This window comes from Erpetoichthys calabaricus, chromosome 9, assembly GCF_900747795.2.
Source record: "Erpetoichthys calabaricus chromosome 9, fErpCal1.3, whole genome shotgun sequence".
Lineage (NCBI taxonomy): Eukaryota > Metazoa > Chordata > Cladistia > Polypteriformes > Polypteridae > Erpetoichthys > Erpetoichthys calabaricus.
Genome location: NC_041402.2, coordinates 36,127,259 through 36,152,319, shown reverse-complemented (window position 1 = coordinate 36,152,319; position 25,061 = coordinate 36,127,259). Strand labels below are relative to the sequence as shown.

The 25,061-nt window shown below is 37.6% G+C and overlaps 2 protein-coding genes across 2 annotated transcripts in view; one reads left to right on the top strand and one right to left on the bottom strand.

The window, feature by feature from the left end:
* The window catches only part of fto (FTO alpha-ketoglutarate dependent dioxygenase), a 383,462-nt gene extending 363,115 nt beyond the window's left edge, over nt 1-20,347 (bottom strand). Inside the window, exon 1 of the mRNA XM_028809313.2 lies at nt 20,170-20,347. Coding sequence (XP_028665146.1) covers nt 20,170-20,217 — 48 coding nt within the window. The 5' untranslated portion in view covers nt 20,218-20,347. The remainder of the gene's footprint in view (nt 1-20,169) is intronic.
* Nucleotides 20,348-23,140: 2,793 nt separating this feature from the next.
* Nucleotides 23,141-25,061, top strand: part of rpgrip1l (RPGRIP1 like) — a 209,977-nt gene continuing 208,056 nt past the window's right edge. The window contains exon 1 of the mRNA XM_051931527.1: nt 23,141-23,428. The gene's annotated coding sequence lies outside the window, so the exon portion shown is untranslated. The remainder of the gene's footprint in view (nt 23,429-25,061) is intronic.

Below are 25,061 nucleotides of genomic sequence, written 5' to 3'. Positions count from 1 at the left end.
AAGGACATAAAGAAAACAAGTTTTATTCATTTATTGAATTACACTAACAACTGAACAATATGTCATAAATAAAAGACAGCTGTCCTCACAGCAAGGTAAAAAAAGGTGGCAAAATAAATGAAAAAAAATAAATCTGCCTATATTATGATAGGCAAAGGAAAATATTCAGTCCAGGCAGCTTCTTTATGCACTTTTGATCATGTGCCTGACAGCACTCTAAGCTGAAAGTATGGACTGTTGAACAAAGGTTTAAATTCTTCATGAAACCAACAGCGTCTTCCTTTTGACAGTCAAATAATGACAAGCATGCCGCGGGCCGAAGCCGTCATTCAAGAACATTCCGTCCGCTCTACCCACTGCACAGTGACTAAGTGGAGGGTCAAAGGTTAAGCGCTAAGAAGACAGCAATGAAGGGCAACTGTCATGCACCGCTGCCTGCCGCGAGGCAGCGTGGAGTGGTTGTCTTCTCAGGAACATGCAAAGCGCTCTCATTCTGTCCGGCCAGACACATATGTGATGGTCCTAAATGAGACCATTGCCAATTCATGAAAGGCAAAAACTGACAGCATGCCAGTCAAGCTGTCTGCGGCAAATCTGATTCTTTTTCCATTTCAAATCATATATGCATGCAAAGTTTAAGCTTATGAACAAAAGCTCAGGCGGCATTTTTGTATAAATAAAAAAAGTAAAACCAGAAAACTGTTATAAATATTTTTTGTATATATACCCAAAAAAGCCTTTTTTTCTTTAAATCTGCATATATTTGATTATTTAATTAGAAAGCTAGTTTGTGAAAAGTCAAATGTATAAAAATTACCATTAAAAATATGTTAACAGTCATACTGTTATTGTGATATAAAATTATTTAAAAATTCTTTGACCACAGTTTTCCCAAAACTACAAATAAGAAATACAGTAGTATTTTCAAATAATGCATAGACAAAAATAAGGTTCTAATTTATTGTGGTTTGTGAAATCCCTTTCACCGGGAGTAAGAATTTGATTGAGAACTGGCATCTTGCTCCCAGCTGTGTGCCAGGATGTTGCAAATTCTGATTTACAAAATAATACTTTCTCTTAATTTCTGTCAAATAAAAATCTTAATTATTTTTTAAATATGCCAAAATCCAGGTAATCCTTTGATTTCCATTGGAGTGTTTTTAATTTTAATCTCTGTGACATTTAGAGGTATAGTGCTTTAATGTCTTTGGTTAAGCAATTTGAAACCAGGAAACTCCAAATGAATTTCTTTGTCTCGACTATTAGCATTTTTTTTATGTCCTTGAGAAAAATAATTTGAACTCCTATTTTAACAGGAATAACTTTGATGAGAATAAGCCATTCATCTACGACTTGGTATTTTAATTCCAGGTGTCTATAGCTCTCTATATGAAGAGAAACTTTGCACTGCTTGAGTGAAATTTGCTCTTAAGAAGTTTCCATCTGCACCCACATGTGTTTGTTGAATAATTCATTTTAAAGTAACAACTTTGATCCACTGTACTAATTCCTTTCATAATATTTAAAACTTCAGTCATGTCACTTCCTAATCTGTGTTTACTTAAACTGAAAATTTTCAACTCCTTCAATCTTTCTTTATAACTCAAACCTTGAAGTCCTACAGTCAGCCCAGCTGGTCTTCTCTGGACTTTCTCTAGTACTGTGATGTCTTTTTTGTACAGAGACCAAAATAGCATGGAATAATCCAGGTGAGGGCTCACTAATCTATATACCGTATAATAAAATGCTACTGTTGATGTGTGTGTGTGTGTTTGTTTTTGTGTGTGTGTGTGTGTGTGTGTGTGTGTGTGTGTGCGTGCGTGGCCTGTCCCTCCAAGTATTCTGATTGGTCAGTTTGGCTTTGGTGACACGTTTGAAAGAGGAAGTCCTGGGCAAGAGAAGCTGAAACACATGAGGACGAGTAAAGAGGTAGCAAACACAACCAGTGTCACCTTTAAAAAACGGGAAGTATAAAAACGGACAGGAGGCATGCAAGATGCCTTGAAAAAAAGAATCAGAGAAACAGACTTTACAGAAGCACACCTGAAAGAAAGAGAGAGATAGAAGTGCTGTGCAAGTGAGATTCAAACTCACAAGGAAAGAGGTGTCTTTGACTGGTAACATAGGTAGTAAATAATATCTTAAGCATAATTTCCCTTCACTTGCATTCCAAACATACTGCTATATATTATAATATCCTAGCCTTATTAATGACCTTGATACACTACCTGGATGAGGACAGTGGTAAGTCCTCTACCACTTCAATGTCCTTCTTATAAGGTGTTGGTTCAAGTTTCAATCCCACGACTGTAATGTGTAATGATTTATATTTATTTATATTAAATGAAATCTGTATTCTGTCCAGATCCCTCTGTAATGACTCTGCTAATTTGAAATTATCTACTCTTATTACCTGTAAATTTAACTGGTCTTTTATTTATATTCATATCCAGATCACTTACATATATTAAAAAGAGCTATGGCTCCAGCATTGCCCCCTTAAGGGACACCACTTTTAATATCGCCTAATTCTGAAAAGGTTCTTCTCATGATAACCCTTTGCGCCGAGGAAGTACTGTAAGCTAAATTTGCACCCATCTACACACAGCACATCGAATTCCCATTTCTTCTAGTCTGACCCCTCACCTCATGTGTGGGTCACCATCAAAGTCAATTCTGAAAACCAAAAAAAAAATTATATCAAATGCACTTTTGTTGCTTTCTCATAGAATTTCAGAATATTAGTAAAACACAATATTCTCCACCTAAATCCATGCTGACTGTTTACTAATACCTGCCACATGATGCTTGATCTTTTCCTTAATAATTGTTCCCCTTAGTTTAATGGTGACATATGTTAAGTTTACTGTCCTACAGTTACTGGGATCAGCCAGATCACTCTCGTTATTGTACTCTCTTTCTTTACTGTATAATAGGATAATATTTGCCATCTTCCAGTCCTTGGGAATCTCCCCAGTGGGCAGGGATATTTTGCAAAATTTGCATCAAGAGTTTACAAAATGTACTCGCTCATGTGGCCTGTCCTGACCTCCCTGCTTCACATTCCATTTTGTAAACAATCCTTAAAAAGATTTAAAAACATTAAATAAGATCTTGCTGTAACATATGTCCTAAAGCAATGCTTAAATGTTTATGTTTCTCCATAAACACAGTATGAAGTCAAAAACAAATTGAAATTTGCAGGGGTAGGAAATGCAACCATGTAAATGAGGAAATGGGTGCAGAATAATCATACAAGTGTCTTTTTGTTTTTTAATCAAACAATTTTGTATATTTGTTTCACAATATTGTTTAGAATAGCATGGAGAGTGTGCTATGTACCCCCACTATCCATGCTTAATTCTGGCCTTACCTGTTGGGTATGACACCCTAGGACCCTTAATTGGGATAAGTAGGTACTACATGTAACACACAAAAATGCCATTCCTCAGCCACAGTGTGGGCAGTGTGCACAATCACAATGAAAGAGCACAATAAGAAAGGCGTTGCTTTGCAAGAAAGTCTATAAAGCATTTACTATTAATGCTAACAGACGCATTTAAATCATACAGCTGTAAATGTGGCACAAGTGCTTTGAAAACCGTCTTTCACTGCATTTGCATTGACTCCTCTTTATACAGTACTTGTGCCATATGTAATCTCGTGCATAAGGATTTCATTAACATATGCTTCATGAAGATTCCGAATGCTTCTGTCCCAGTCTTGACACAAAACAAACAAGTAACCACATTAATTCATGCCTGGTCCATCACTGGCATCCTGTTACAAATAAAGTCATCACCAATTCACTGCAACTAATTTATACAGCTGTTTTCTCCAACACTGTACAACGCAATTAATAATTCTATAATTTTACAGTGTGTCCCATAATTGTCCTGCCAAATGTTTGTGAAAAATATGCTACACCTTTGCTTGTTGCATAATTCTAAACATAATTTCCAACACAGTCACATGTACCATCTTTAGGACACAACATACAAATCTTAATGTCCTTATTATGGTCTTTAAACAAATATTTTAAAACATAAGCAACAGTAAATGCCATCAATGTTGCACTTCTCAAATTTTGCAAAATACATGACACCCATAAAAGCAATATGCTTTCATTATTATTTTATTTAGCTCAATGAAAACTCAAACAACCCTTGTAAAACAGGCAATCTTGACCTGGCAGGCACACAGAGTCTGAAGAGCAAGAGTTGAAGATCTAATCCACCACTGAAACATCATTAATAATTTTTAAAAGTGCAATGTAGGCTCAACAGGGCTGAAAAGCAAAATGGCTTCGCTACATCCAATCAGTAGTTGCCTTAGCATCAAATCGATAGTTTAACCAGCCTCAGGGTCCTGAAATAATACTAAAAACTTCATATTAATTCATTGATTTCATTTTCAGCATAGTATATCACAGCAGTCCAACAGGGAACAAAACAAAGCCATCAGAGAGGTCAACCACAGCACAGACAGATGTTGACATGATATTGATAGTGAGCTAGAAAGAAATTACCAAATACCCAGATCAATACCTAGTTTCACAGTTACAGCTTTCTGTAGACATAAATATATATCTTTACAGCTACAAAAATGGTAATAATGAAAGTGAGAGATAAATGTTTCCCTTAAGGTAAGTTTTTTGATTAGCTAGGGGCCGAGGCTGATGAAAGCTGTCCCAATGAAGAACCTTTACACCTTTACATAAAAGACTGGACTAGAATACAAAGGAGTCTGTTGGACCCATTCTTAAGACTTCTTAAACTAATTCTTAAATTTCCTGATTTTTACAAAATATCACTCTAATGCCTTTATCTACAACAGGTTCAAAATGAAAGTGGAGAGAAATATCAGATGGCAGAATTTACAGGGCATTGTTCACTCAACACATGCTTTAATACCCTCAGTTCTCACTTAAAACATACATCAATCTAAACATTTCATAATGTGTTTATTTTTTTCATTGTTTAGGAAAATGGAACTTCAAAGTAGCACCACAGGTACTACTATGTTTCTTTGTGACCTGAACAGAAATGGAACACATGGTATTATAATCTGACCTCACTGATTGAATCAATCAGATGAGAGTTGAATTGACTAGAAACTGCATTCCCAGATCTTTCAAAAATGCAACAGTAAGAAACATATCAGGAAAAAAAAAATAAAAAGATCAAGTAGCTGAGGACTGCAGCTACCCTTTGAGGACTGCACAGTACAACATCTAGAAAGAGCATGAGTGAGCACAGACAAGAAAAAAAAACTTCCCCATGCACTTCAGAAAAGAAGAGAGTCTGCTGCCTTTTGTATCCACTTTCAACTCTATTTATTGATCTGACAGGTGTTTTACTGTTTTAATAGCTTAACATTGTTTTTTTTGTTCAGTTTTCCTTTTGTGTTTTTAATATAAGGAGTGTGGCTGTAGTAGGTAATTGAACAGTGTACTATCACAGCCCCAGTGGAAAGTCTGAGAGGCAATTCCTGAAATGTGATTAGATAAACTATACCACATACAGCCTTTTTGGATGAAGTGAGTGTTGTGGTCATCTGGAACAGATTTTCATGTTGTTGCTTTCTGTGATAAGAGTAATTTTCCTCTCTAATATATACATTTTCTCTCTGCCCAAATGGAAGAATAAAGAGCCACTCTAGTATTTCTTTGGGGTCAATGGTGATTACGTTTCCAATAGTGGACCAACTGGCTAGGTATTTTTTGTCTTGTTTTCTTGTACACATTGACATCATTTTAAAATAAAACGTATTGCTTTAGTCAAGACTGGGGTTTGCGTCCTGAATGTTCCTATGAGGGTTTTGCACATTCTCTCCGTGTTTTCTTGGGTTTCCTCTCACAGTCTGAAGACACATAGGTGAGGTAAAATGGTAATGCAAAATTAGTCCAAACGTCAGTGTATTCCCGGAGATGGACTGGTGCCCTGTGCAGGTGATGATCCTGCCTAACGCCCTGTGAGATCCTGCAAAGTCTCAGGGTCTCCCACACGGCAGCTCAATCACCTGTCAAACACTTTACAAAAATCGACAAAGCCTGCAAAGAAACAGACCTCTTAGGCATAAAACCAGACTGCTCCAGTCACTGGGTGAGCAAGTGATCATGAATCCTATTGAGGATAACCCTAGCAAGGACCTTACCCAGCACCAAGAGCAGTGTTATCCCTCTGTAGTTGCCACAATCCAAGTGATCACCCTTCTCTTTCCAGATAGGGACGACAATTTCCATTTTCTAGTCAGTTGGGAAGATGCCTGTCTCCCAAATGGAAGTAAAAATTGTTTGCAATGCTAGAAGAACAGCCTTACCACCAGCCTGGAGAAGACCATCCCAGGTACCACAAATCCCTGCAGCCTTCTCTTCCCTCAGATGGTTCACCATCTGTGCAATCTCAGTAAGACTGGATGCTTCACAGCTAACTGGAGGATCAGCCTCAAGAACCATGAACCCAATGATATCCTACATCCCAGACGGAGGATCAGCTTTAAACAGCTGCTTAAAGTGGCCAGCACAGCGGGTCACAACTGCAGTGTCAACCATAAGGAGTGCTCCATCAGCAGCTCTGACTACAAATGTCCGAGGAACAGATTTGGATGTGCGTAATGCTTCGATTCCTCTGTAAGCACGTCGTGGGTCACTAGACCATAGATGATGTGTCACTTGCTCACAGATTCCTAACAAATGCCTCCTTATCTGCCATCAGAGCCCTTGCAGCCATCCTTTTCATTTCCCGGTACAGACTGGAGTTGCCATCAAGGTGTGCAATGCGACTCCTCTTGATGATATCCAGGGTGCCCAGCACTTCCTTCTGGGATCACTGGTAATGCCAACATAACTCTCAGCAACCTTCAGGGTCTTGTCACGGAAGGTCTCCCACATCACATTCTGATCAGCAGTCACACTTAAGTCTGTAAGTTCCTCAAACTGAGTGCAAACTCATTAAAAACAACCTGATCTTGGAGTCTGGCCAGGTCCAGCCTAATTTTCTTAGTAGGTAGTAGCCTACCGGACATAAGCTGGATCTTCAGAGCGACAAATCCATGGTCAGAATTCAGAAACTGGGCACTTCTGTAGACCCTGCAGTTTTGTAAGATCCACCAGCATCTGCCCACGAGGATGTGATCAATCTCCTTCCCCACACCACCAATACTGGAGTACTAAATCCAACGATGTGGCACCGGGCACTGGAACCAGGATCCAGCAATTCGCAGCCCCTGACCTTTTGCAAAGTCAAGGAACATGGAGCCACTTTCACCATAGTCGCCAGAATTATGGAGACCACCACAATCCTCATAGCCAGCCCTATCAGTGCCAGTGGTCACATTAAAGTTACCCATGACCAGAGGAGTGTCACCACATGGGTACCATCAACTACTGAGTGAACTTGAGAATAAAATCTCTCCCTCATCGAGACATCACTCACCGTGGTCGGCAAATACACTGAGACAACAGACAAGGCACATAGAGAGTGCCTTAACCAGGGTCTCATAATTCACTCTTTGAAAGGAGTGACTTTGGACACCATTGGTAGGAGCTTATCCACCACAGCAACAGCTACTTCCTGAGTATGACAGCCATCAGAACGACCACACCAATAAAAGATTTACCTACCTGGAGAGATCTGGCCAGTCCCAGGTCTGCACACCTCACAGAGTGCCACCACTAAAATCCAGAGTTTACGGAGCTCCTCCAACAGCAGAGGAAGATGTTAGAGAGACAAAATATTCCATGCACCTACACATGGATGGGCCACCTTAAACTGAGACCTAAGTGCTGCCGTGCAGCAGGCGATGCCTCGGCACCACACCAGTTTCGATCCCCAACAGGCCTAACCCCATTGGCTCTCTGACAGTTTTGACTATTCTATGGATGAGGCTCCCAAGGGCTTTCCCCCCATCCCCTTCATACTGCAAGCAACCTTCCTAGGGCCGGCTGCAGCAGATCAACTCCCGTGGAGAGCAGAAAGGAGTCCTGTCTGTCATCTCAAAGCTGTGTGTTTTTTTTTTGTTTTGTTTTTTTTTTTTTTACAGTGGCTGGAGTAACATCATAACCAGGACAGATTGTGTAAATAAAGTAACAACTTCAGGTAAAGCTTTCTGAAATACAAGTGTAGCGTGCTGCAAGTACTCAGTCTATTACAGTCGGGGTGGCTGAAGATCTGGCTTGTGACAACTGCATTTTATAATTTTTACAAAAGAAAACAAGTTAATTAAAACTTAACATTTTAGGTATTAAAATAATGATTTTCTTTAAAAAATCCAGTCTACACTTTCATTTACATATGATCTATCTATACATTTTCAGCACACCAAAATAATCAGCTTTTGACCAGCAATGAAAACATAAAATGAATACCACATTTCACATACATGTCGTATATGTATAAGTGAGTTTGCTATGCAAATTCCAAGTACACAATGAGAACTGCAAATATGAAAACTAATTGTCTTGACATTTAAATATTTGCTACTTGGCTGTATTATTCAGCTGTATAATCTGACTATCAATAAAAGTAATGATTGATTAAAATGTGATGTGAAAGAACATACTGTACTAGTCTGCAAAAAGAAATTATGAGTAACAATGACTGTTTCTTTAGAAATACATTTGACTGGAGCTTTGCCAGGTACAACTTTGAAAAAGAAACTTATATGTAGATCTTAAATGTTAAATATTCATGAAGCTATGGCATAATACCAAACACAAGTCTAATGTAACTGTTGTATTTGCTAATGTTAGAAAGAGTTGTAAATGCTGCTCTTAAATTTTACAGGTAACAAAGACAGAAGTTTTGAGGTATAGGTATAACTATAATCTGTAAAAGTGACACTAATGGCCCTAAAAACCTAAATGTAATATTTTAAAATCAGTTGTTAATGTAAACACATAAGTATATTAATATATAAAAATATTTTACAGAGTGTCACACAACTTTTTATATGTTCCGATCATACCCATCGACAGTACATCCATGGTCCACAGTCACAGTTATAAATAACAAAAATATAATTGTTCACTTTACAGAGGTAAACACAGCATAAATATCAATGGGAGAGACTGAAGATGGCCAGAGTATTGCTAATTGGGTATGTCATGTCTTCTCCTTGGTTATTTGTGGATTCATTTTGAATTGCTAAAAAATGGTTGAGAATTTCAAAATATGTTTAAAACAAATTCTGTTCATATTTTTCTTACCAGTAGCTTTTATCATAAACATTTCTCCAAAATCTACTTGCCACAGATGGCAAAACAATTCAAAACATTATTAAATAATAGTGACTCAGAAAAAGTTGGGAACCTTTCAATTTTCTAATAGTTACCTGAGCTATTTTTTAACAGCAAAAGACATGTTTTGTAGACAGAAAACAAAACTGTACTCAGTGAATTACAATTTGCCCTGAACAATATTATCATTCTTGTGAGTGCTATATACATCATTTCCTTGACCACTTATTAATAGAACTTCCAACAGAATAGAAAAAATATAGTAAAATATTTTAAGAAATCCTGATATTTTAAAGCCTGTATTGAAGGAATATTTCATAATGTATATCCAATGGCATGCATTGGAATATGACAAATGTTCATTGTGATCAGCGGTAGATGCCAAAGAATTCTCACAATTATTTAGGGGACTGGCATTCCATTGCTCATTAGTGAAACTCTAGAAAAGTCAGAACAGAGTATCATAGTTTGGTTGAATTTTAACCTGGCAGTTCCACAACGGCATCATACCGTGCAATTAAAAAAAAAAAAAAAAAACATATAAAGCGTAGTACTGCATCAATAAAAGGAAAGCTGAAGCATGGAAATTGTACCCCACATATTAGAGATTGGCTGTGTCTCAATCATGACTGTCCATGATCCATGACAACCTTCAGAGGGACATAACAATAGAGACTTTTATTCATTCATATTATTGGTGAAGTAGAATGGTATTGCATGTCCTGCTCTGCAAGTCAACTCATAGAGTATTCATTTGAGCCTTTTATAAAAGGGTGGTGATAGATGTTGTGGGGGGCTGCTATAAAAGTTTACGAGAACATACCAATACAGTTCAGTAATTGTTCAATAAACTTGTGATAAGCATGTAGCTTGCAGATGGGAATGATATTGTTATAGAACGTGTGGGCCTATTTTCTTGTGTTGGCATCTACAAGGCAATCTTGACCTATTAGAAGATTGTCATCATCAATTTACTTAAAGATATGAGTTAACTCTTAAAACTAGTTATTTGTACTTAACATTCACAGTTAGGTAACCTTAAGGAATATTTAATAAAGTAACTGAAACATCTGAAAAATAGTTCAAAAACAAACAGTCCTAAGATCAATTTATTCACAGCTTTACTATGGTTATTGGAAGATATAGGAAGATTTAAATGAGTTTTCTACATCTTCCATTTTGTCACAACTGACAGTTAGACATACAATTGGACATTGCACACTATAAATACTGTAGTAAACCATAATAGGATTGTTTGGGTATGCATAGTTAAAGAGTACATACTCTTGGTCAACTGTTCACAACAATGGGAATGCAACTTAAAGTTGTGAGTGGTATACTCAATAATGCTAGTAAAATATTAAAAAACAAACCCTACAATTGCAGCTGACAAAACATATTTGTGAGAAAGTTAAGATGGCTACTGTATCTTGATATCTAGGGTTTGTGGATTTTGAGCTATTACAAACTACCAGAAAAAAAAAATGTAGAAAGTATGTGAAATTTTCAGCTTGATTCCTTAATTTTCACTGATTGAGATCTGAATGTAATCTAGAAGTGATAACTCAGCTAATTAAAACACTGATTTAAAATGTTATTGCCCTATTTGGCCTTTGTCGTTTTTCGTAAAATGTTGGACTCATTTGATCAAGTTTCCCTGTGGGACATCCTGAGACTTCGGGGGATCCCACAAAGTTGCTGGATATCATGGCCGGCCTGTACACTGGTACTGTGAATGCTATGCAGAATGGAAGCAGATCCTCTGTGTTTTTCCCAGTTGATTCTGGGGTTCATCCGGGGTGTGTTATTACAGGGGTTCCCAAACTTTTGGACGTCAAGTACCACCTGAGGTTAAGTGAGTTGCGTTGCATACCACCCGAATTTTTAACAAAAAAATTAAAAAGCAAGTACTGCAATGAATGATTAATTCGGTAATATACAGCAAATTCATGACACTGACTACAATATTGAATTAATTTATGTTAGTACAACTATGTAGCGGCAGTGCATGTATAACAACAAACGCGAGCGGTTTCTGTAAGGCAGAGTTACCGAAGACTAAATAGTGTTGGCGTTGTGCTTTCATCTAGTGACCAAAAGCTCAAACAGTGAAGAAGTAGAAGTTGACTTCCGCAAAATGGAATTATGGTAGCGTTAAATGAACTAAATACTGATTCGAATAATAGGTTTTATTTATTCAGATGACGAAATTTCACACCACACTAAATTTGGGAATCCACGTATTATTGTGTGTAAACAGTTTCATTGGTTTTTGCTCACAACAGGCTTGTCATAAAGGGTTTTGCACAGATAAATTAAATTTCAGGGACCGCGATGCATACCACCTGAAAAGGCTCCAAACCACAGTTTGGGAACCGCTGTGTTATTACTCCTACTCTATGCTATACTCTATGTGCTTGCATGGACTGGGTGTTGGTCAGGGTCGGGGGGCATCTGTTGGTGAAGAAAGATTCACTGATCTTGACTTTGCCGATGATGCTGTGATCTTCATAGATTTAATGGAGGCTCCGAATGGGGCTCTTGAGAGTCTGAGCAAGGAATCACAGTGTCTGGGCTTGCGAGTGTCCTGGATAAAAAACAAGATCCAGGCCTTTAAGGACCTTTTGAGCACAGCCATCAGCAGTGTGTCCGTCTGTACAGACAGAATATCGACCTTGTGGAGAGGTTTATTTACCTCTGCAGTGACATTCATGTCTCTGGTGACTCTTCCTATGAAGTCAGTAGACAAATTAACAGAGCATGGAGGGTCATGAGGTAACTGAAAAGAAATGTGTGGCACTCCCGATATCTTTGCAAAATGACAAAGGTCCTGATGATTCCTGTTTTGCTATATGGTTGCAACACATGGACGCTATCCAGTGACCTGAGATGAAGACTCGAATCCTTCGGTACTGTGTCTCTTCAGTGAATCCTTGGGTACTTAGGTTTGACTTTGTGTCAAATGAGTAGTTCCTCATGGAGTTACCTAAGTTAGGCACATTATCTGCATTGTGAGAGAGTGTCACTTACAGTACTTACAGCCAGATGGTGTGATTCTTTGAGGGTGATCCAGGTCATAAGATCCTCATTGTTAAGGAGCAGAGAGGCTGGACCAGGCCAAGCGGAAACCCACGTAACACCTGGCTGCGGCAGACAGGTAGTCATTTCTGGGAAGTGGGACTAGACCACATGTCTGCATGGGGAGGTTGCCAACCAGGATCCGAAGTTGTTTCATAGTGTGGTGGGTGCGGCAATGTGCTGTACCAGTGCATGCTCCTCAACCTGACCTGACATAATTTACATAATGAATGTATTGTCATTATTGCAGCTTGACAAAGCATCCATCCATCCAGCCATCTTTAGACTATTTGTCTAAGCCAGGGGTCTCCCAACACGTCGCTTGCGAGCAGCCCCTTTCCAAATAGCTCACCAAAGGGTTAATAAACAGATGCTGGCGCATAACTGAGGAGGGCCCCACCCGGTTCCACATTCCTGACGCCACACTTTCCCCTCCCCTCGGCCCACAGCCTCTGTCTCGGATTGAGCACGAATAAATCGGTCCTGCAAGCGAAATATGATACTTAGCGTGATGAGAGAAGTCGCAAAATCAACCGGAATGTTCAAGCAAATTATAGAAAAAAACACAATCTAAATCCCTTAAGTAGTTCTCTCATGAAAAGTGGAAAGACATACAGACATTGGATTTTATATATTATGTACAATATTAGTAAACCTTCAAAATAATGTCCAGTTAAAGTCTCAACAGCATTCTCAGCATTTCTGGAGCTTAGTAGAGCCAGATAACTATAAGAATCTTCACCAAGCAGCTCTGAAAATGTCTGCTTTATTTGGGTCTACACACCTCTGTGAGTCTGCCTTTTCTGACATGAATGTCATGAAATCAAAGTTCAGAACAAGACTGAGAGATGAACATTTAAATGACTCCATAAGAGTGAACCTAAGTGGCTGCACTCCACCATACACCTCTCTTGTTGACTCCATGCAGTGCCAGTCATCTGACTAACTAAAAAACACATCATACATGCAACTGGACATATGAATACTCTTGTGAAGTGAAACAGTGACATGTAACAAAATGACAAATGAATAAGTAATATCTGTGTATTTGTAATTGCATTGTTTTGTTTTGACAGCATTCATGTTTTAATTGCATGGTGTGAGATACACTAGGAAATGCATACAGACTTACAAAATGCACTTGCAGGTGAACTAAATATTTTCTGTGATGTTTTAATGCAAAATGTGAGTAGTGGACACCAACATTTTGTAACTGTTCAGGCAAAACAAGTTTATTCAGTTTGTTTGTGTTGAAATAAGCTATGAGAATAAACGCTAGAAACCATGAGTAGCTCTCGGCCATTTTCATTTGTAAAAGTAGCTCTCAGGGGGAAAAAAGGTTGGAGACCCCCAGTCTAAACTGTGTAAGTGGTTTTATTGTCATACCATCCATACACAGTATTGCAGCATACAGTGGCATGAAATAATGTTCCCAAGAACCACAATGCAACATAAACATAAACACAGGACAAGTGCAAGATAGGTAATAAACAAACAAATAGTAGGTAAATGAATCAATAATAATAATTTGAAAGAGATAATAAATTAATAAATAAATAAATAACAACAACTAATGATAAGAATAAAACAGTAGTAACAAGTGTAACAAAAATACTGCATATAAGTAAGCTACTAGGTGCAGATCTAAGGGCAGAGGAACAGCACAGAGTTCAGAGTCCAGATAGCCAAAGCAGAAGCTGTTGTAGAACCTGGCAGAACTGGTCCAGTTGCTGCAGTACCTTCTGTCAGATGGAATTGGGACAAAGAGACCATAAGAGGCCTGGGAGCAGCCCTTCACAATGCTATAGGCTTTGTGGATGCAATTCTTTATAAAGCTGTCTTTAATGGAGGAGAGAGAGGTACCAATGATCTTTCCTGCTGTCACTATCTGTTGTAGGACCTTACATTCAGAGACAATGCAATTCCCAAACCAAACAGTGATGCAGCTGGTCAGAACACTATCGATGGTGCCCCATATTGTGAGAATGGGGGGAGGTAGGCTTGCCTTTTTCAGCTGCCGAAGGAAGTGGAGTCACTGCTGCACCTTCTTGGCTATGGAGGTGACACTATTGACCAAGTAAGGTCAGCTGTCAAGTGCATACAAAGTAATATGGTGCTCTTGAGCAATTCCACTACATTGCTTTTGATGTGCAGTGGGGGTATGGATAGCATAGCCTTCCTGAAGTTACTGATCATCTTGTACACATTGAGACAGATATTTGCACTTATACCAGTCTGCCAATCATCACATCTCAATTCTCTAAGTGAACTTGTCCCTACTGCTAATGAGACCCACCACAACTGAGTCATTTGCACACTTAATGATGATGTTACATAAGAAGACGTACAATGATGAGTCAGCATAGTAAACAGAATTTGATGGATTACACAGCCCTGGGGGCACCAGTGTTCAGCATGATGGTATTGGATATGGTGTTTCTGAAGCAGACTATCTATTGCTCTGTTAGGAAGTCCATAATCCATTGGCATAGGAAAGTGTTATTTCCTATGAGCTACTGAGGGATGATGGTACTGAAGGCTGAACTAAAGTCAATGCAAAGCATTTTACCATAATTGTCTCTTTTCTCCAGATGGGACAAGGACAGATGAAAACTAGATGATACTGCACCTTCAGTGGAACGGTTTGGCCAATAGGCAAACTGGACAGGGACATGTGTTTTGGGAAGTCCTGCTTTCAAGTGGCCCAAGATTAGCCTCTCGAAGCACTTCATGGTAACAAGTGTGTCCGCTACAAGTTGACAGTCAAGTACGCAGAAGACATAGAAATTCTTTGACACAGGTGTATGATGGTGGTGGTTTTGATGCAGTTGGGGATGACTGCCTGACTCAGGGAAATGTTGAAGATGTCGATAAAGATACCCATCAGCTGGTTTGCCCATTACCTGAGCACTTGGCCAGGTATGTTGTCTAGTCCAGCAGCTTTGCGTGGGTTTACATTCAACAAAGTTCTTTTCATGTCAGCAGTGGACAAACACAGTACCTGTTCTTCCTGAGGAGGGATAGACCTCCTCGCAGGTATATCATTTAGAGCATCAAACTATGCAGAGAAGTTATTTAGAACATCAGGGAGGATGAATCAGTGTTTGCTTGAATTATCTGCCACATGTGTCTCTAGTGTCCTGAAAGTGACTGTAGATTTTCTTGCCATACTATCTCTTAGCTGTTTTGATGCAAGGTTTGACCTCGCTTGTACTATAAATGCACCTTATCTGCAAGGTCCAGCTCACGGTGAGTCAGTATCATGGCCTAACCTACAAAATGAAGACAAAAGATCACACCAAGCAAATCTATGAACTCACTGAAAACCACCTCATTTAAAAGCATAAGACAGAGTTTGGAGATAACAAAATATTAAATATCCAAGTCATTGAATATTCCTTGAAATCCAGTTAAATCAATCAATAACAAACAGAAGAAGTCTGGCACTGCTGTAAATTTGCCAAAGCAGACAGTCCAAAAAAGTGACCGTGCAAGAAAAAGAGCTATGACAACTCAGAAGGAGATACAATCTACAATGGCTATGATTACAGAAACTGTGCATACATCTCTTCCTGGGAGTTTAACCAGTCACAGCATTATGGAAGAGTGGCAAAGAGAAAGCCAATGTTAGAAAAACATCTCGGCAGAAGGCAAATGGGAGACTCTGAAGTCAACTGGAAGAAAGTTTTATGGTCTGATTTGACCAAAACTGAAATTGTTGGCCATCAGACTAAACACCGTGTTTGAAGTCTGCACACTGTCAAAAAACTTTCCCACCGTGAAACATGGTGGTGGTAGCTTAATGCTTTGGGGGATGCTTCTCTGCAGAAAACTCTGGAAGGCTTATGAGGGTAGAGGGAAAAATAAATGCTGCAAAATACAGGGGAATCTTGGTTTGTTTTTCAGCAAGATACGACCCCAAGCATAAAGCTAAAGCTTTATGGAATGGCTTAAAAACAACACTGGTAACATCCTGGGGTGGCTTAGTCACAGTATATAAGTCTGTCCAACTAAGAATTTGTGGCTGGGCTTAAAATTGCTGTTCATTTAAAATCCCCACACAACCTGACAGAGCCTGAGCAGTTTTGCAAAGAATGAGGAAAAATTGCAGTGTCCAGATATGGAAAGTTGACAGAGAAAGACTGGTGCACACAGATTTAAGGCTATCAAAGGACTGAAGGGGGAAATATTCATGCAACCAAATACTTTTGTGTTTCATATTTGCAATTAATTTACACTACTTTACAGAAAAATATTTTCACTTTGACATTAAAGATTTTTTTTTCCTGATCAGTGTCCAAAGTCAAATTAAATCCATCATGATTCAAAAATGTTTAATAAAATGTGAGTATTTCCAAAGAGCTGAATACATTTTATAGGTAGTGTATATTTGTTAACACAGTGGAAGTTGAGACCACTTTTTACTTTTTCCACAAAAATCATAGTTACATTGCTAGCTTATTCAATGAATAAAGTACTGTATCAGCATTTCTTTTTAATTTATTTGTTTTGATTCTTTTTTTAACTAACACATTCTTAAACCCTGGGTCCTACCTGGGTATATTTGAAAATGTAATATTTCTGTAAAATAATATTCAGAAAGTTGTAAATAAAATGGTATATTCATTTGTGTGTTAGGAACATGTTTATTTATCAAATGAATCATCAAATATGCAACATTTCCTTGTAAACATATTCATTTTTTATTCGGACATAAAATATAATATGGGAGATGGCCAGCTGTTCATCCTGGCCAGTACCCCCAGGCCATCAGATGGAGCCCTCCCTGTAGCATGGAAGTGCCCCAAAGACCAGCAGGGAATCCTGGACAATGGAGTTTCTACTCCCAACCCTGCTGGATACCGTGGGGCCCACCAGAGGACGCTGCAGGGAGGCTCAAGGATTTGCATGTGCACTATAACCCGGAAGTACGTCATAGTCACAGCGACAGAGGAAATGACGTGCTTCCGGGATGAAGAAGGAGAGTTTTATCCAACCCGGAAGTACGAAGAAGTCACGTGGACAGGGGGTTCAGGAGCACTTCCGGGTCATGGACTATAAAAGACTATGAGAAACCCCAGACGAGTGAGCTGAGCTGGGAGGAAGGGTGGCAACGCGTCTGGGAGTGGAGGATTGTTGGTTATTGATTGTATTGTATAGGGTTTATGAGTATAGTAGAGTGGAGGGTGCTTGGTTTACGTTATTATAATAAAAACAATAATAATTGGACTTCTACCTGGTGTTTGGCAAGGTACCTGAGGGTTCAAGGGAGCGATAACGCCTCCTACTGTTACAATAAATACTTGTTTTCCACTCAGAAGCAGCCCACAATATGTACAGTATATATAATAGTTCATTAGTAATACAAGGATTCTTCAAGTCTATTCCTTTCATATTTAAACATTTGCTCCTTACAAACTTTAATTCAATTGTGAATTGCAACCATGGAGTCTGATGTAATAGTAAGCATATGGAAGATTTATAGTTATTAATCTTATGCCATTCCAAAGTAATTTTAAATGAAATGTTTCCAGATATATAATATTGGCTTGGCTTGCTTTTTTTTTTTTAAGGTTATTCTGCTGTATGTTAAATTTCAAGTGAAAGATGCATCAAATATCTGTGTCTCTCTCGCTCTCTCAGAAAATACTCCACAAACTACTGCAACCTATAAAATATCTGACAAAATTTTCAAATGCAAAAGTTTCAGTAATGCAAAAAGTAAGTATGTAGGCTCACCACATGGAAATTGAAGGTTAGGGGTCAAACGTAATGTCACGCAAATAATTGGTATATGAGGGTGCCCCGCTTGGGATAAGTTCAGTTTACACTTTTGAAGATTCTTTCAGGGCATGAAGTTTGAATGGGCCTTGTTCAAGAACTTACTTGTGGACACAACTAACTGGAGCTGTGGCTAAAAAGAAGTGCCTAAGACAACAACAATCCTATGAATTGTACGTAGACAAGACAGTGAGTGAAATCCAATATTGTGCAACAAGAAAAATGTTCTATAGGTCGGCTTAAATCTTAATGTTTTGTGTCACAAATAATTATCACATAAATAACTTTATTTAGTGATTAATTAATAACACATATAAACTTAAGAAAGAACCATTTAATAGCATGGATGACCATAAGTAAAGTTCTTGCCTTTTAGACTTTTTAAACAAAACAAACTGAGTAAGAGTTTGTTGGTAAAAACAAAGACATTAAGCAATAATTGATATACAGTAATTATCATCACTAGCAGGTTAAAATCCATTCTCCAATTTTTCAAAGGTTAGCCAGTTTCCTCAGCTCTTCATGGTCTATCCACTCTGTAAGACAAAGTCCATTCTTATATCATCCACCACCAACTCCAACAACCTTCTTTGGCTTCCCTGAAGGCATCACCATTTTCAACTCCATCTTGGGGCACCTAGTTTCCTTGATTATCTTTTGCCTTCCGCTCCACATTCCCAAACCATCATAGTCTGCTTTTCCTCAGCACAACAGTAATTGCCTGCACACAAAATCCTTCTCTTAAACTCATCATTCATATCTATCACTGTGACATTACATACACTCACCTGATAATTTGTATTTACATTCTTTTCAGAACTGTTCCAAATTCAGCCGCCATGCATCAGTCCTATAAATAATAATACTCCCCACATGCTCACACAGCTCTCATAAAACTTTCCCTCCAATACAGGAAAGATTTCTTTGTAAGTAATAACGCTGGACAGCTCCCAGAATTTCTTACTTGCATCTCTTAATCTTGCTACCATTATTTTACCTTCACGTCTGTCTGTACACAATTTGTCACTCACCTAACAGAACTTCTCTACTTTGTCCCAATCAACATTTCAGCATTCTGCATTCCTTTCAGATACGTTCTACAAGCATATTTCACAATTGTTGCTTGCCGATTACCTTTAACATCTTTACATTTTTGACATCCAAAAGCAGAAATTAACAGGTCACAAAATGTATGTAAATGTATGCAGACAATGCAATGACAAGAAAAGGCCAGTAGCAAGTCTTTAATAATATTACACATGCTATTCAGCAATAGCAAGATTTTGAGCACTGACATTTTGGTCAGGTTTAATTAAGACATCAGAAAGCTGGTAATTTTTCCAGTTGTACTGAAAATACTCCTTAAAGCATTGCTTACTTTATAAGAATGTACATTGGTACCTTATGGCCAGTTTAATCATCAACTGGATTCATGGTTTGCATGTTTTCTAAATCACCTGATGAAGTATTCACTGTCACACTCTTATAGGCACTGTTTTAGTTCACTGTTTTGGATGAAAGCCATCTGGTTCTATTCTAAACTATTCAGAATGTTCTCCTGCAAAATAATTTTAAAATCAGAAATGTACAGAGATGTGTTCATCTTCCTGTTAGAAGCCATTTTTCCACAATAAGATGCATAATCTGCATCTATTTTTCAAACTATCATTTGAATGGTTATAACTAAATAAATAAAATAATGTGAAAGATTAAAAAAAAAAAACCTACGCCATTTCTTATGTCTTGCTTTCAAGAATCTTTTCTTGGCCGTATGCATTGCACTCAGTCTGCTGATGTTTAGGCACTTCTTAAAGGCAGTGATCAACAACTGGTTCTGAACCTGTCGTCGCTGCTAATCTAGTTCTAAATGTACTGTGCTCAACGTTAAAACTGGAATTTTTTTGCAAAAACCATTAAACATACCGTATATATGTATAAAAGATCCGCAGAATAAATAAATACGTTAATTAACTGTTATATTTGATAAATATTAAAATGCGATGTATATATACTTTTTACTTTTGTTTTGTTTTGCACTTTCAACAAGTAAATAAAAATTCAAGTACGTATACCTTAATTTCTTTTGCCCTGTCTTGCTCGGCACGTTCGGATCTCTTCATGCTGCCGTTTTATATTTCTTACTTCCTGTTGTTTAAATCCCCGCCTATTTTCACTACTTTATTGATCAAATATGATAATGGTATTTGTAGTCACATGTAAGCAAGAGGTTATTAACTCTAAGGGTCGAGGCGTAATGTATAAACTTCAATTCCCAAAATGCATTGCAAAGAAGAGAGTTAAGAAAAGCCTGCGTACAGCGCGGTGAACACTACAACTCCCGAGATACATTTCGTTTACAACCGACTCACTCAGGCGCATTTTGAAACGGAAGCAGGAAAACGGAGATGGTTTTGTTGTGTTATAGCAACGGTCGCTGGGGAAAGTTAGAGAAGGTTTTTTTTTTTTTAATTTCTCAGGGCAGAGGTAAGTAATTGAAATGAAATAAAATGAAGGAGCTATAGTAATGAGTCGAAATATCCATTTGTAATTTAGAATTATAATGTAGTGATTGTTACGTTTATGTAATTGATTGCAAACTAAAGGCAGAGCTTTTCATATAACACTTCACATGTTTGTTTCTTCATACAGTACCGCAAAAACCCCTATACTTAGATTAGATTGTGTCCACTGAATGGGGTGTCTCAGCAAATGAAAATGTTCTGTGCAGGCTCATACTGTATTAGTAAAGTTAAAGTACTTCGTTAGAATGTTGCCCATTTTGTTTGTACTCAGATATTGCTGAACCTGTGTAAAAAACTGAAAGTTTTAAAACCTGAGAGAACACACAGCAGTAACTACTCTACTGTATTATAAAAAGAGGGCTATATGATACAAATTGTTGAAGTACAAGACTTTATCAGGATGTTTGATAATTCCTGTCTTGACATAACGGTAATAGACAAGATAGGATGGCACAGCGGACTTTTGGAGTACCCAGTTCGAACACTAGAGAGTTGCGGTTTATTTTTGGATGATGTTGTCATCATCTGAATGATCTTTTGTCAAAGGCAGGTGCCATTTTGATACAGACTGTGTAACGGTTGGTATGTAAATACTTAAACTGATGTTCACGAGTCAGGGTGGAGACAGCTGTAAAACTGACCAGTGGATCAGTATAGTGACCACAGTGGTAGTAGTGGTAAGGCAGAAGCTAAGTCATTGGACAAAGCTTTCTATTTACTTCTTATTGTACCTTGTCAGTTATTGTCTCCAGTGCAAAAATGTATTGCCAAATGGGGATAAGGATTAAAACTCCTTATCTGAGTTTTTTTTGTCCTCTCAGAAAAGGGTGGATTGCGATGTTAGGGGTATATACCTCAAATGAAAAAATGTATGTACTGTACCTCTTTTTCATCAGTAAGGGAAGAGTGGATCACAAGTCAAAAGCCTGAATTGACACTTGGCTTTATGAAGAACTTGTTTGACTCAAAAGATTCTTGACCTAGAAGTGATTCTGTAGGATGGGTGAAGCAATATATAGGAACAGAGTCTGCTTCTCAAATGTAGAGTGTGCCAGTGACAGTGATGAAGTTTTTATTCTGAGTCCACCATATGTTCTGAAAGTTCATCTAATCTAATTTCATCACCTAAATACAATAACATTTTGTCAGCTAGTCACCAGATGCACTTTCTCAAAGATGGCAAAGTTTATCTGTGGAAATTCAGGATTGGGAAAGTGTTGTGTCCCTTTAAGGACAGCACGTAACATACAGCTGCACAGTAAATGCAGGCTCTGACTTTCTCTTAAAGACTACAGAGTAGGAAGACATTTACAATAATTTGGTGGAAAGGGGTGTTCGTTTATAGCTAACTTTTATGAAATAGGACATGGTTATATTTAATCATTTTATATCTTTAAATAGCTAAAACATATTTTGTTTCAGGAAATGACACATTTTTTCTTCTAATAAAAACTTTTCAAAAATATCCAAATTACATTGGAAACTGCCTACAAGGAAACATTGGAAGAGAGTGTAGCAGGGCTCAGGGATACCTGTACAAAGTGTGTCAGTCGAATCATTGAATACTATTTCAGAATCAGTAATTCAGATTTTTGATAACATTTTTAGAAAATTTTGTATCGGCCTTTTAAAATTTAATATTACATTTATTTAGGCAGGTTAGTGTGTATACATAATTCTCATCCATATTACAATGAATTTTTTTTTGATAAAGTACTCTTTGTCAAGGTTTGGTATTTACTGCAGGCATTTCCTAAGAGCTGGCTACAAACAGAAAATAAAGCTAAGTCTGATGAACTATATAGTGCTGTTAATATTTTGATCTATTGTCTTGTCAATACAATAGGAGCAGACTGTGTGGACTTGTACTTAGCTACAACGTTGCAAATTCATGCAATAATTTTCAGTGCCTTTTTAAAATGAAATTTTCACAGGGTTTTCAAAGTTTTTTTTTTTTGTGTCAGTGTTACAACCCTGTTACACATTTCATTAATTTAATAGTTATAACAGTCAGTCATTCTTCTAACCAACTTAGTCCTGAACAGGGTTACAGGGTCTGCAGGAGCCTATGCCAGCTAGCATAGGACACAAGTCAGGAACAAACCCTGGACAGGGCACCAGTCCATCATAAATACAATAGCAGGCTTTTATTCATCTTGTATGTCCAAACTTTAAGTACTATAACAAATCTATTGATGTAATATGAATTTAAATTTAATGAGACTAAGGGGCTTTGCCCCCTGCTCACTTCACTCGCCAACCCCCCCAGCCTGCGCTACACACCAGCCACTTTGTGTCTCTGCCGCTTGCGTATGTGGATTTCACTTTCACCAAACAACAAATCTTTTAATTCTCGTGGATATGCCTCTTCATTGGGAAGAAACACTACTTTTCCCTGATGGCAACACAAATTAGATGATCTACAAGTCTCAGACTTAAAGTTTAAATCCAATATATTCAATCTGTTTTCGCTGTTCCGTTATTTCACCGAGTAATAATTTTTGTTTGTTTGTGCTAATGCGATCTTTACTATAATTTTTTTGAGACTAGCAAATTTTAGTACTTTCATTATCTCTAGCCTGCTGTGCATGTGTATTGCACCAATGTTTTTGAATTCTTTACGACGTCCTACTTTGTCATCTACTCTTTGTCTTTTATTTCCAGTGACGGGTGTGGTTAAATCTCTTGGCAAAAAGTCTCATCTCGTGGGACGTGAAAGTATCTCACTGAAAAAGTCACATCTCGTCCCAGGTTAAAAAGTCTCATCCTATCCCAGGATTTTTTTTTATTATAATAGAGAGATATTTCTGTAAGTACAGTACAGTTAATTTGGAAATTATAAAATGATATATTCTCAACAAAAGGAAATTCTATAATTTGATACCAAGTTTTCTAAAGGTGGTTAATTAACTGTTATTTAACATTCACATGTCCATGTGCACTCTGAAAACAATCTTGCTTTACATTCTGTTTCATTTTGTTAGCCATTTATCATGCTGTTAGTCAGATTTGCTGTATCAAAATGCTAATAATAATTTGAAAACAGCTAAAAGTTCTTCGAGTTTGTAACATAGTAAAACTTGCCTAGCAGAAATTAAACTTTTGCTGAAAATACTTGTGTGTGTTACAATTTTTTTTTCATTGAAGACATAGGCAACCAGTTACCCTCTTTGCAGATCTTAGGTACACGTATTGTGCTGGATTTGAATTTGTCCATCCATCCATTGTCCAACCCACTATATCCTAACTATAGGGTCACGGGGGTCTGCTGGAGCCAATGGATTTGAATTTGTGATCAAGATTATTTTGCGTAACAGAAATAAATTTAGTTATTAATGTTACGGCAAAATCCCTAATCTTGTGTGTAAACAAGAACATACTTTGTAAATATGAGCGGTTTTTGTTACTTCCTGCCTTAAAAGTATAGTAGTTGTATCTTTCACTTTTACATGTTTTTATTTCACTCATTAAATAAGCAATTATAGAATACAGGGTAATAGTACAGAACATGATGCTGCCTAATGTTTCTAATACAATTTTAAACACATGCCTGCCTTAACTTTTTTCTTCATGAATTTCTTAATGTATTAATTAGTAACTGATAAACATAGTAAAATGTACACTTTTAATTTGCTTTTATGCAATTACACACTTTGAAACTTTTTTGTGATCAGGTCCCAGATAAATTTTGATTTATTACAAGTAAACTTGTAATATAAATGTAATTATCTAGATGAAATACAACCTCCAATCGTATCCAATTGCATTCATTAATTCAGCATGGAAGTGAAGGTTGTACTGGAACTTTAAACAGCTGACATATTTTTACTGTTAATTTAAGATGCAGGAATATATTGATGCTAAATTTATTAACACCATTGTGGGATCCTTCATTTGCTAATTTTTAGCTTGTGACCTAGATCTATGCAGTATCTGCAGTAAAATGTGTGAAATTCAATCAATTGTTTAAATGTTTATACATGGGTAATTTCTAACAGTAGACAATCTAACCTCTTTGCATTTAAATATCATGCATATAAAGCGGGCCACTATTGACATGGATGATTGTCATTAGGGATGCACCGATACCACTTTTTTGGAAAACGAGTACGAGTACTTGCATTTCAGTACTCGCCGATACCGAGTACTTGCCGATACTGAGTACTTAATAAAAACATGATTTAAATTTACAGGTAACAGCTTTAGTCATATAATTTAACAAAAAAAACAAGAAACTCTCGTCTATCCACTGGGAGGTTAGGCTAATTAGCGACACGGGGCTAACACTGCTTGTCCAAATATCCGTGGTGAAACTAAACGCAGAGGAGGCTTGCAGTAGGCTGTGGATATGTTTTTTCACGGAGTTGTGTAGTTTAGGCAGCTCCGTGTCAGTCATGTAGCGGCGGCTTGGGACATCATATCTGGGCTCCAGAACATGGAGG